This window comes from Lotus japonicus, chromosome 3 (assembly GCF_012489685.1).
Source record: "Lotus japonicus ecotype B-129 chromosome 3, LjGifu_v1.2".
NCBI classification, from domain to species: domain Eukaryota; kingdom Viridiplantae; phylum Streptophyta; class Magnoliopsida; order Fabales; family Fabaceae; genus Lotus; species Lotus japonicus.
In genome coordinates, this window is record NC_080043.1 from 34,133,007 (window position 1) to 34,147,082 (window position 14,076).

The 14,076-nt window shown below is 36.6% G+C and overlaps 1 protein-coding gene across 1 annotated transcript; it reads right to left on the reverse strand.

Moving 5' to 3' along the window:
• Positions 1–2,365: 2,365 nt before the first annotated feature.
• Positions 2,366–10,732, reverse strand: LOC130744013 (uncharacterized). The gene is made up of 2 exons (XM_057596210.1): positions 10,055–10,732; positions 2,366–2,693 (listed from the first exon to the last, which is right to left on the reverse strand). The coding sequence occupies exons 1-2, from the start codon at positions 10,730–10,732 to the stop codon at positions 2,388–2,390; spliced, it is 984 nt and encodes a 327-aa protein (XP_057452193.1). The 3' UTR covers positions 2,366–2,387.
• Positions 10,733–14,076: the final 3,344 nt, after the last annotated feature.

Sequence of the window (14,076 nt, forward strand, 5' to 3'; positions counted from 1 at the left end):
TTACTAATTTTGCTTATTGTGTTAACTTTCACCCCTTACTTATTTCTGGTTCTGTCCTAGAATGTGAGTACTGAAAGCACGCAAGTTCTACATTATGATTTAGAGTTACATTTCAAATTTAATGCTGAAGATTCTTACACTAAAGTAATAGGCTAATAGCTTCAAACATATACTTGGTATTCCATACCAATTTATATAACCTGCAAGGAACATTTCATCAAAGGAACATGTAAATTTTGAAAGAACATCATTTCTGCTGAAAGGGAGAGTCCAACTTCATGATTGGGGTAAGAACAGGTATCAGATGGACCCAACATATCATATCACTTCTACCAGAATATTACTAACTTTTAAGTCTTTAAGAGACTATAAATATAAACCAAGTAATGACCATCAGCCTCATTCCTACTGACTACAACTACAAGTACTCTTCTTACAGACTATTTGTTCATTTAATTTTCATCTGTCACTTCCATTGGTTCAATCCCTCATGGAAGAATCAGTGTTGGGTCAGGATCACGTAATCTGCATCCTGAGGTTTAGAACAATATATTTTGTTTTGTATCTAGTCCTCGGGACGCAGATTACGCCTTCCTTACCAGCAGTCAATAACATGTTATTCAATTTGCTTAAGTTTTTTCACTAATTGTTAAGTATGCATTGCATGTCTGTATTGGATTGAACTAGTTGCCTTTTGTACTTCTGAGGCTCTTGCTGTCAAGTTTGAGAAAACATAATTTTTCAGTTTTGTCAATTTAAGCAACATTACATGCTGCAAGGGTTCAGCTTCAGCCCTTCATAGAGCATAATGCATGTGACGTGGCCTGAATTTGTTAAAATGGGTGAGATCAAGCATCCTCTGGAACAATATAAGAGTAATCAAATTTAAAGATCTTACTAAAGTTTTTATGAGCTTACAAAATTGGTAGACTATGGAAGAGTGATCAAAGATTGATGAAATTGACCCGAAATAGTTGGAAAACCCCCTTGTTTTTATGTAGGTTCGTACATTGAATTTGTTCTGAAATTAATCTGTTCCTGAAAGAGCGTAATATGTTTTTGCATATGAAAATTAGGGAAAGCCAGTAGTTTCAAATGGAGATACCTATAGTATATGTGATGATTTATGAAACAACATTTGTGTTCTAGTTTCCTGAAGCACTCCGTAGTTTCTTCTTTTAGTTCCAAAGTTCTTCTCCCTCTTGTAGATTACGATTAAAAATCACATCACAAGGCAGCATTTTGTCAGATTGGGTGAAGACCATTCAAGAAAACATCTTGTGCCAGAGAAGGAACGGAACGAAATAAATTATAACTTTGGTATTCCTTTATTACCCTTGTCTTTAAAGTTCTCACGATAATATCTTTTGTGAAAGATTAAAAAACAAGGATAAAGAAGTAATTTCATAATTATAAAAATAAACTTAATGTTGATTCAATCATCCGAAATTGGGAGGAAATAAAAATACGTAGATACTATACAATGCAGTGCGACGGAATGGATTCCATCATGTTCTTTTCATTTTGTTCCATTCCGTTGCATAATTTTTTAACAAATAAGTAGATATAATGTGATTCCATTACATGCCCCTCTCGATCCATTCCATCACCTGCATGCCATTAATCCAAATATAGCCGCCGGCTTCTGGTTTAGGCTCCTCCATTGAAAGATCCTCTAACTGACTAGTTTGTGTGACCTTTGATGTCAATGTTGGTCCTTGTTTTGGCACATCCAAAAAGTCCTCCAGTCCACTAGTCAAGGTAGACTTCGATGTCAAGGAAGCTCCAAGGAGGCTCAAGGCCTGCACCACAAGGGAGGGGAGAGAAAAGAAAGAAAGATCAAAATGTTATAAACAAGAAAAAGAATTATAAATGTAGTAATAACAGTCAGTCACCTTACCTCTGCCTCCCCAATGCGTACCACCTTCACTTCAATATCATCAAGGGGAAGGCTTAATTCTTTCAAATATGAAATGCAAGAAATAGCAGACAGCAGTTTCACTTTTAGATCATCTCCTACACCATATATTGCAGGTCTCCTCACAAATCCTACACTACCTTCTTTCAATCTGCTAGGGGATCTTGGGTCCAATGCGGTTAAGGTTCTTAGATTTGAAACTAATCCCTTGGACTTAGAAATAACTCCGCTCTTTACCTCTATGGCTACTTGTTCTGATTGATAATATTTTAAAAAAGAATTACAAACATTCCTTGCTTCAAATGTACCATTACCATAATAATAGCCAGGGGGTTCTACTTCTACATCTGGAATGTTGAGGGGCTGACTTGGACAACCAAACTGCGGTGCCAATCCAGGATTGAGTAACAAAGAGCACGAGTCTGTACACCATGAAGAGTCCAAGCTCTCCACGCTCTTATACAAATTATCAACACATCCAACAAAAGATTGACCACTCACCACCCAAAAGCTTTACAATGGACCCCAATGGTATGGTAAGGAGGCTAAAAATGAAGTCAACAAAATCTGCATTGGCTTCAGCAAAGATTATCTTGTTCTGAGATTTACTTCGCACTACCTTAACATCCATTTTACTGTCACCAATGTTAGCCCTTGCCCTAACTGCTGATGCAAACAGGTTTTGAGGGTTGTCTTTCTTCTTGGAGTCACTTCCCAAAATTGCATTTGTCAGAGGCTCACGAGAGGTTAAGGTGTACATGAGGATCTTCAATATCTAAACATCAAAAGGACAGATGGGAACTTTTAGTCAAGATAACAAACAAACCACACACGTATAACTCTCCATTTTTGTTATTTTTCTGTTTTTTTAGAATTTCACTGATAAGATGAAATCACATGATATACAAGATGTTAAAACCAAACAATAATAGTACAACAAAGACTCACGAAGTAATCCATCTTAATATCAAGAACTAACCAAGATTGTGCCTACTAAGTACTAACTATATATATTGATATTCGCCAGTCTCGTTTATAGGACATCAAGAAGTTTAGAACCAATTTATGCAGAGAACTGAGCAATGCTTAGGCAGAGAGAGCTACTTGTGTCGAAATTCAATTTTGTATGAGAATAATGGGGGCGGCAATAACTGATCTGTTGAGCAGTCAATGACTCGATCATGGAGGTCATATGGTAAGGATAAAAGTGAAGGGTCCAGTCAGAGAAGTTAGTTAGCTAAAGCGGATATAAGTTAAACTAATTTGTTAGATGATTGTAGAAGTTAAAAACAATTACAGAAGTTACTTCATTAAGGGCAGAGGCCTCATTCATTCTTTTTAGCATCAAGTAATCAGAGCCATGACTCAGTTGTAAGGGAAAACCCTTGGAGGAGACATCTTTCTCTTTGTTTATGCTGAGTTTCATTCATCAATGAAAACCATATTTTCTTTTACCCTCATTCCTTTAAGAGCATCTCCGGTGCAAAAAATGCAAAGTTGCTAGTTGGGTTACTTAAACATTATTCTGGTGGGCACAAACTGTCACATCGGATTTAAGAAACTGAAGCATAATTCGCTCCAACCACGGTTAACTATGTCTCATATATTTATATTATTTCAAGGTCATAACACTATTTAAGTTTGTGAATGAAAGAGAAAATATAATTTTTTAATCAAAAGGCAAGAAGAAAGAGGATAAGCAACCGTTGCTACCGTTGCTTAAACATGTCATGCTGCTCCAATGATACTCTAAAATAAGCAACGGTTGCTTAAGTGCTCGAACTAGAGAAATCTTCACCCCAAAAAAATGCAAGGGCATTCCCATGTCCCTAACAGTTCTATTATCAAATACAACTACTCTAGAAATTGGGGTAAAGTTAGGCCTAACCTAAATTGCAAAACTTTTCATGTCCCTAAACATATCCTATGTAATCTTGAAGTTATAGAGTGAAGGTTCATCAATGTTCTAAAGGTCCAATGCAAGTACAAAAAGTATATCAAAATTGATGTTACGGGGGCATGGGAATTGTAAGACATGTAGGTTTCTTACAAATAAGGATTTGTTCCTAACCACATGCTTTTCTACTCATATAGAAAATAGAAGCATAATCCTAAATCACACTTGATTAACCCATACCCGAAAAACATGATGAAGATCTAGAGCGGAAGCGTACCTGAATGAGCCATGAGAATCGCTGAAGGATCTGGGGTTGTGATCTTCCAATTGTAGATCACCCTTAGGGTTTCCTAATGTTCTCCTCTGATGGGGATGAGGAGAAACTTTTTTTTACGTTGTTACGTTGTGTCTACAATTGGGGACCATAACCCTATAAGTAACTGCATCAGTTACAATTCTGTTTTCAATATTTCTAATTTGGCCCCTCATCAAATTAGAATATTGCCTTATGGTATCTGCACAATACCTTTTCATAACACATATGCCCTTAGCCATAAGATCAATATTAAATAGACCACTTTAGTTTGGCTAATTAAATAATGGCCCTAACACAATTAAAAGTTATATTTGTGACCCAAAATTCTAACAATCTCCCACTGGTCACATATGTAACTTTACACACGTGTTAGACTTTATGAGCTCAAAAATTTGCCATTATATACCTTAAGCATATCCAAATAATCTCGTCCATTAGTCATGCCAGTACATAGAACCAAAGCGATTTTCGTTATATCAATCATAACTAAACCCATCAATGATTACTAGTACTGACATAACTAAATGACATAGATTCATTATGAAATGTGCAGCATGAAAATCACAAGAAGGTGGCCTGTACTTGTCAATTTTCAACTAGTCCTACTTTACTTTAGTGAGATCATCCAATAACCTTATTGTACAAAGCATAAATGACAGAATACCAAACTTTATAATTAACCAAAAAAATCCAAATACTAGAGTATGCATGCATAATACCAAACATAGAACACAAAATTTATAAATGACTAACTCCCACTAAACTAAGCATTCCTCACACGGAAAAACACCCATGTGAGCAGTGTGCTCATGAAAGACCTTATGCGGTAGACCTTTTGTAAGAGGATCCGCTATCATGGAGTTTGTCCCTATGTGTTCTATAGAAATCTGTCAACTTTGTACCCTTTCCTTAACAACTAGGAACTTGATGTCAATATGTTTTGACTTGGTCGAGCTCCTATTATTGTTGAAAATAGGATGGTTGATTTATTGTCACAGTATAACTTAAGCGGTCTTTCAATTCCTTCCACAATTCGCAGCCCAGTGACAAAATTCATCAACCAAATCCCATGGTTAGATGCCCCAAAAATGCTACAAATTCAGCTGCCATGGTGGATGAAGCAATAAGAGTTTGCTTGGTACTACGCCAAGAAACTGCACCACCAGTCAACATGAAAATATAGCCCGAAGTGGATCTTTTACTATCATGGCATCCCATAAAACCAGTCAGAATATCCAATGATCTCTAATTGGTCTGACTTCCTATATGTGAGCATATAATCTTTTGTTCTCTGTAAATACCTCATAACTCTTTTGGCTGCTTTCCAATGATCCATTCCTGGATTGCTCAAATATCTGCCTAACATCCCAACATATCTGGACGCGTACAAACTTGGGCATACATAGGACTCCCTACAGCTGATGCATAAGGAATCTTTTGCATTTCCTGAATTTATAAGTTTCCTTTTGGGCATTGACTGAGACTAAATTTGTCTCCCTTAGCAACTGGAGTATCCCCTGATGTACAATTCTGCATGCCAAACATTTTAAGTACCTTTTCGATATAGTTCCTTTGTGACAATCCCAGAATACCCCGAGATCGGTCTCGGTGTATCTGAATTCCTAAAACAAAGGAAGCGTCACCAAGATCTTTCATTTCAAATTTTCTTGATAGAAATCTCTTGGTTTCGTGCAACATGCCTATATCATTAATGGCAAGCAGTATGTCATCAACATACAGAACCGGGAAAATATACTTGCTCCCACTGAATTTGTGATACACACAATCCTCAACAACATTCACCTCGAAACCAAATGAGAGAATTACTTCATGAAATTTGTGGTACCACTGACGAGATGCCTGCTTTAGTCCATAAATGGATTTTGTCAATTTGCAAGCCATATTCTTTGGGTCTCCTGACACAAAGTTTTCTGGTTGCACCATATAGATTGTCTCATCAATGTTTCCATTGAGAAACGCTGTCTTGACATCCATTTGATGAAGTTTCAAATCATAATGTGCAACAAGAGCCATGATTGTCCTAAAAGAGTCTTTCAATGAAACCGGAGAGAAAGTCTCTTTAAAGTCAATCCCTTCCTTTTGAGTATAACCCTTAGCCACAAGACGAGCCTTATACCTCTCCACATTACCATTAGAATCCCGCTTGGTCTTAAATATCCATTTGCAACCAATGGGTTTCACACCTTCTGGTAATGGGACAAGTTCCCAAACCTTATTGTCTTGCATGGACTTATACTCTTCCTTCATTGCTTCAATCCACTTTTTAGAGTTGGAATCCTGCATGGCTTGCTGGAAGTTGATTGGATCAACTTCCATCATACCATTATTTTCCTCATGTTCTTGGAGAAAGACTATGTAATCATCTGGAATAGCATTTCTCCTTTCTCTAGTGGATCTCCGCAAAGGTATTGGTTCTTGTAACACTTGTTCTTGAGGATCTTGAGTTTGTTCTTCATGAACCACCATATCACCTTGAGTAGGAGGAGATTCAACAACAATGTCTTGTAGAGGTTCCGTACTTGCTTCATCAAAAGCAACTGTATGAATCGGTTTTGGAATTGTTACCGACTCTTCCTCTAAAACAAAGTCTCTAATCTTATTCTCCCCTCCAAACTCTATATCCTCAAAGAACGTGGTTGTTCCCGTCTCAAAAATTGTCTTTAATTTGGGATCATAAAATTTATAGCCCCTGGATCTTTCAGAATAACCAATAAAGTAGCTGCTCACTGTTCGGGAGTCCAATTTCTTTTCATTTGGCCTATAAGGCCTTGCCTCAGCTGGACATCCCCATACATGAAAATGTTTCAAACTAGGCTTTCGCCCAGTCCAAAACTCATAAGGTGTTTTGGCAGCTGCCTTGGTTGGCACTCTATTTAGAATGTAAGCTGCAGTCTTTAGTGCCTCTCCCCAAAGTGACTCTGGCAAGGTAGGATGACAAATCATACTCCTTACCATATCCTTAAGAGTCCGGTTTCGTCTTTTAGCCACACCATTCATGCTAGGTGACCCTGGCATGGTGTACTGTGGGACGATTCCACATTCAGAGATTCACTATAGTAGCTACAGTATCAACAAATATAGATTATCATATCCCATAAGTGGACCGGTTCCAACAACATTTGAGTTAAAAGACAACTTGAATTTATTATTTCCAAATGAACATAAATAACCATATTTGTCCATATAAGAAACTGAAACCAAATTCCATCTAAATGACGGAACCACAAAAGTATCTTTCAAATCCAAATAAAATCCAGTACACAATAATAATCTAAAATGCCTTGTAGCTGCCACATCCACCGACTTGCCATCTCCAACATAAATGTATCTTTCAACATCATTTGGCTTTCGGTAGTTCAGGTAGTCCAGCCTTGAAACACTGATGTTAGTAGTTGCACCGGAGTCTAACCACCAAGTGTTTCTAGGTACTGAAGCTAAATTGACCTCATAAATGTACCTTTCCTTACACGCCAAGCGTGATATTTAGGACATTTCTTTTTCACATGCCCAGACACATTGCAAAAGAAACAGTTATCATCCTCATTCTGTTTCTTTTGTGCTGGAGCATTTGCAGCTTCATTCTTGGGCTCAACAGTTTTCTTTCTTTTGCCCTTGTCTTTAGAGGTGCTAACAAAATTAGCACTTTCTTTTCTTGCTTCAACCTTTCCTCTTCTTGCACACAAAATGAAATGAACTCGTTAAGAGATCATTTCTCCTTTTGACAGTTATAAGATATCTTAAACTGACTGAATTGTGCAGGAAGAGAAAGCAAATACTAAATGAATGAGCAAGTCATCCGACAGCTCAAGTTTAGCGCCTTAAGTTTTGAAGCAATATTTGACATGCCCATAATGTATTCCTTATATTTCCTTTGCCCTGATATTTCATGGAAATCAAGTTATGAAGAAGAGTACTTGTTTCCGCCTTATCGCTTTTTTGCGAAGCGCTTTTCAATTTCAGCAAGGAAATCTTTGGCACCTTTTATCTCTTCCAAGATAGTACCCCTAAAGACCTCAGGAATGATGCGCTTAATGATCATGAGACTCATGCGATTGGAGCGATCCCACTTCTCATAATCTTTCCTCTGTTCAGAGGTACTAGATTCCGTAAGAGAAGCGGGTTAGGCCCCCCTTAATGCAAGGTCAAGATCCATGCAGCCAAGAACAATTTCCATGTTCTCTTTCCAGTCCTTAAAATTTATTCCATTAAGGACCAGAACCGAATTTAGATTAGCAGATATCGAACCAATAGTAGCTGAATGTAGAACAAAATAGATACTATAAATATACTCACATTATAAACTAGAAAAACCAAATCATTTGTATGTTCAAATAATGACATAACCCATCTCAAGATACCTAGTGCACCATCAATATCATGTCTTTTGACAGTAATACTAATTGCTAGTGGTACTCTTGTTGTAATGATCAAACATTGATAATAAATCATGTCAAATAACAAACCTTCTTTGGATTGATTTATCATTCACATGTAAACCCTTAAAATTATCACATGTTTATCATCACAGGTGTGTATGAAATCCGGCCAAGCATTAACTTTTCCTTTGGGGTCCATTAATACTCGCATGGATAAACATACACACGCACAAACTTTTAATATTTCTTATGAGCAATCTCCATAAAAAGAGGTCACTTTTGTGACTTTCTTATTTTAATTGACTCATTTAAAATATTAAACAATTGTATAAAAAAATACAAATCATAGCCAAAATTTGAACGCACACTAATAATTTTCCATATACCCATAGCCGAATTATCAACGAATTGAAACAGAAGCATGGTTCACAATTATATAATCTCTTTTAACATGTCAAATTCAAAAACTTACATATATGAAAAAAAGAATTCATGATTCACGTGAACCCAGAAAACATAAATTGATTCACAATCAATATATCCATATTGCAAACAAAACTGAATGCAATTTTGATATTCACGTGCTTTGCAAATAAATCAATATCCATGCTGTTTTTGATATTCACGTTTCATATATATATAAAAGACGAAACTGTTGAATGAATGCAATTATAAAACTGAATCAAGTCTATATAGTTTCTTTGACTGAATTCACACATGGAGTGCAAGCGTGGTAGACATGTGAAATGAAAATAGTGCAGCAAATCCCCAATAAAAGCAACACCATCACAGCACCAAAAAAAATTAATCACCGCCACCGGTGTTAAAATAAAAAAAAACCACACTATCACATAACACAATAAATAGCGGAAACATATTTTCTCATGAAACTGTTCGATGAACATAATTCCCAATATCACAAAATTGAAACCCTAATCTTAAAAAAATTACCAAAATCATACATGAATCAGGCATGGGTGGCTCTGATACCACTTGTAGTTTTCTTACAAATAAGGATTTGTTCCTAACCACATGCTTTTCTACTCATATAGAAAATAGAAGCATAATCCTAAATCACACTTGATTAACCCATACCCGAAAAACATGATGAAGATCTAGAGCGGAAGCGTACCTGAATGAGCCATGAGAATCGCTAAAGGATCTGGGGTTGTGATCTTCCAATTGTAGATCACCCTTAGGGTTTCCTAATGTTCTCCTCTGATGGGGATAAGGAGAAACTTTTTTTTACGTTGTTACGTTGTGTCTACAATTGGGGACCATAACCCTATAAGTAACTGCATCAGTTACAATTCTGTTTTCAATATTTCTAATTTGGCCCCTCATCAAATTAGAATATTGCCTTATGGTATCTGCACAATACCTTTTCATAACACATATGCCCTTAGCCATAAGATCAATATTAAATAGACCACTTTAGTTTGGCTAATTAAATAATGGCCCTAACACAATTAAAAGTTATATTTGTGACCCAAAATTCTAACAAGACATACACACCATACAATTACCTCTTGCATGCCAATATTCTGTGTGATTTCCTCTAGTTGAGTCAAGTCTGAATACCCCATTTGCACCAGCAGCGGCATGAAGCTCACAAAAGAACTAGGCACAATCTTCAAATCATCAAAGACCAGAAAAGATGACTCAGTCCCTTTCACAAACACTCCACCTTTGACTTCCACGCTACCCTCGGAATCCAAATTCTTGGGTTCTCTAACGGGTTTTCCACAGGTACAAACCAGATTAGGAAAAGTAGTAAACTTGTCACAGGAAGCGCACACATAAACCTTTGTTGCGGGTTCTGTGTCATCAACATTCAAAACCAGCTTCGAGCAAAGCGCTTCACAGGGGTTCCGGGGACGCAGCAGCATCTGCTTGCAGACAGGGTTCCATACATCGTTAGGGGAGAGATTCTGGACGCTTTGGTAGAGATTGTTGATGCTGTTAAGGAACGGTGGTTCTGGGGGCTGTTGATCGTTGTTGCCGTCGCTGCTCGAGGTGGCTGTGGTGGTGGTTGTGGCGGCGACAAGGCGAGTGATGGTGCCGAGTGGAAGGGACAGAAAACTGAAGAGCGTGTCGACGAAGTCGTTGGTTGCTTCAACTGCGACAACTTTGTTGGTTTGTTTGTCGAACAAGATTTTGATGGGAAGGGTTTTTGTCTCTTGTGGCTGCGATTGGGATGCCATGACATACACATGCAGAAGCACAAACCAAAATTGGCGTGGCTCTTTCTAATATATTTTTTTTCTTTAAAAAAATTATTATTTTTCAGATCTAGAGTTGTTGCAATTAACAATAACAGAAGATAAATATAAAAAAAAAGAAGTTATTAACAGAAGATATCTAGTTAAGATTTTGCTTCCTGTGTGTTCCTCCTCTTTGATTAATGCAATTCAGTTTTCAAAATAAGATATTCTTTCGATTTGTTTTCAAATTAGAATAATAACACTTATTTTCAAATAAGGTAGGTAGATAAAAGCATTTAAAAAAAAAGGTAGGTAGATAAAAGAGTTGCATTATGTATAAGACCCTAATAGGACCAGAGCAGGATAAACCGTATACCTATATTATGTTTGGGAAACTTTGATATAAATTAAATAACGACAAATGATTAAACTTAAAATATATATATATATATATATTAATTTTTTCTATTATTATAAGTGAGGCAAGCACATTAGACACAACTCCTCTTCCATTCCTTCACCGCTTGGCTATCGAAACCCGCAAAATTTACCCCAGAAGCTTACCTAGTAGCAGCGCTCTTTTAGCTCTGGTTAGATAGGGCCTTGTTTCAGTGTGTGCGTTGCTATCTTGGCTGGTTTGGTTAGCAGTGTTGGAACCGTTGCCAGAGATGGGAATGCTGGGAAAATGGGAGCCAAATTGTGAGGTTACCGAAGATAAGGAGGGCAGAAAAGGGAAGCATTGATTGGGAACCAATAGGATTTGGTGCATGCTGTGGTGTCTCCTCTCAGATGTAGGTATGGTGCCTCCGCCTAGTTGGACCAGTAGCAACATAACATGTATTAAATGAGGCGTTTTTTCCAATTATCCTGAAATGATTTTTAAATAATATTGTTTTAGAAAAAAAAAGTTTATATATTTGCTAACTGGTCCCTAACTAAAACAGTTACCATGGTAAAACTAACTCTTTAACCTCCCTCATATTCAAGTGATCTGACTATTGCTCTTCTCATGGGAAGGAGGAGAAGACGAAGTGGCAGAGAAGAACATTCCAGACAAGAGAGGGGATTTGGGTTTAACACTAGGGTTAAAAACGTCGGATCCTCAATAATTGACGTCGACCGCCAATTCAGCGCTTGCCGGACCTGAGGCTGCCGGAGGGACGGGTCAAATTCGTTTTTAAAAGTCTGAGGATGGTTTTCAGATAATTTTCCGGCGAGGGACGGTTTTCAAAACTAGCTCAAAGTTTAGGGACAGTTATAGTTTTTAACCCTAATAACTAAAACAACTACTAATATGGAAATCAACTAAATTTTAAGGCGTATGGTTGGACACTTAATCTTAGAGCATCTCCAATGGTGTGATCTTAATTTGAGACTTTACTCACTTTCTGTGGGTCCAAACTGCCACAAAGAATTTAAGACACTCGTAAGGTCTCCATGCACATTTTGCTCCAGTGGTTGGGATCTTATTTTACTTTTGGTTTGACCCATGGTACCCAATATATTTATATTATTTATATACACGTAATATTAAATTAAATTATAAATTCAATACAAAAAATTGAATTTTTCAAAATAAAAAAAGGCTCAAACAGAATTTTTCGAAATTAGAAAAAGGCTCAAACGGGCAGAAAACTATCGGCCTAGTCAAAAGAAGGCCCAATGGTCTGGACCGTTATCATCTTCGGTGACTCTGAGTAGGTTACTCTGAAAAGTTTCCGGAGTGCTTCAGCCACAGATAATAGTCACACAGTTCCTTGTTTGTCATTCTCTGTTTTCATTTCATTTTTTTTCTAATTTCTTTCTTCTTCCCTTAGCTTTTTTTCTTTTTGTTATTTTGTTTTTAATCTCTTTCATTGTTCTTCCTTCTAATGCCCTTTCTTAACTTGTTTCTTCTTTTTCTTTTCTTTGAACATTTTTTTAACATTTGTTTTTCAATGCCCTGTTTTTGCTGTTTTGTACGCTTAATAAATGTCATGCTCTGTTTTTTTTCTGTTTTGTTCTCTTCAATACTGAGTACTCTCAGGTTCTATTTTTGAACTGTGTTTTCATTCTTCAATACTGAATGCTCTGATTTTCTTCCTTTTGTTTCTTTACTGTTTTCCCCCCTCTTTCTCTTTCTGTTTTCTATTTTCTCTGGTGACAAGCTTAATTTTCTATATATTTTGTACATATTTTAACCGCTATTGCATCTCCCTTTATTTTCTCGTGACGCTATCCGCTTCAGTCACAGATAATAGCGGATTTTTGGCTTTCCACTAATTCCGTGAACCACGATTAACAATACTGATGATATCACATGTATTAATATTTGATGTCTATTTAATTACTTCTGATGCATGTGATAAAATGTGATTTCTATTCTAAAGGTGTGAAATTCAGTCATTTAACTGAATGTCAATTTGGTTGTCTTGCTGCTGTTTCTTGTCTCTTCTTCAAGATTAGCGTATGATTTTTGTAGGTTTTGGCTAGAATTCTCCGACTTCCCTTCTGGATGTGACTCTGAAGCTTATATTTTAGTTGGTATTTCTTTTATTCGCAGTTGATATAAAAGAAACAGTATTCTGAAGTTTTTTTGGCAGAATGTTTATTTGGTTGGCTTGCTTACCTTTATAATCTAAGCGATCTATCATTCTCCATCTGTTTCTCAATTTTCTGAATTACATGTATTTGAAATATGGAAACAAATGCGATTATTTAAATTGCTTAGGGTGATTATGGTTTTAGTCCTGGTAAAATTGTGAATATTGGATTTTAGTCCCTTAAACCAGCCAATTACAAGGTTATAATAGTAAAATATTTTTATTTTTATTTTCCCTTCCATTGCCTTGAACAATGGGAGGTTATTTCACCCTTCCTTTGAACCGAATACTCTGTTCTTCCTTTATGATGTGAGATAAAAGTCCTAGGATTAGCACTCAAAAAGTATGAGGAGTGAAGAGGAAGGGTGCAAGAAACCTTAAACTCAGCCTTCTTTTTTTAAATATTCTAATTAATCCTTATTTGAAGGCTTCGGATAAGTTGAATCCTAACTGTCTTGGGATAAATTAATACAAAAAAAATACTAACATGGTTAGCTAGTCCAGAAATTCGTTTTCATTAATAGAATATATACACGTCATGTTTAGCCATGGCTGATTTGGCCTTGAAAGAAGTCATTATACCAAAACTAGATAAAATAGTATTCTGTATTTGGCATGATTTTATGGGCATTACCTAACATTTTTGTCTCTTGCGAAATGCAGTAATATTTCCTTTGGATCTTGTAAGGCGAAGGATGCAGTTAGAGGGTGTTGGTGGTCGAGCTTGTGTCTATAACACTGGTATGTGTGGGGCATTTCAGT

What these genes read in the sequence shown, in the direction of transcription:
- LOC130744013 (XM_057596210.1), bottom strand. Translation starts at nt 10,732, where the DNA reads ATGGCATCCCAATCGCAGCCACAAGAGACAAAAACCCTTCCCATCAAA. An exon ending in AGAATATTGGCATGCAAGAG is followed by an intron (nt 2,694 to 10,054) that starts GTAATTGTATGG and finishes TTTGATGTTTAG; the next exon opens with ATATTGAAGATCCTCATGTA.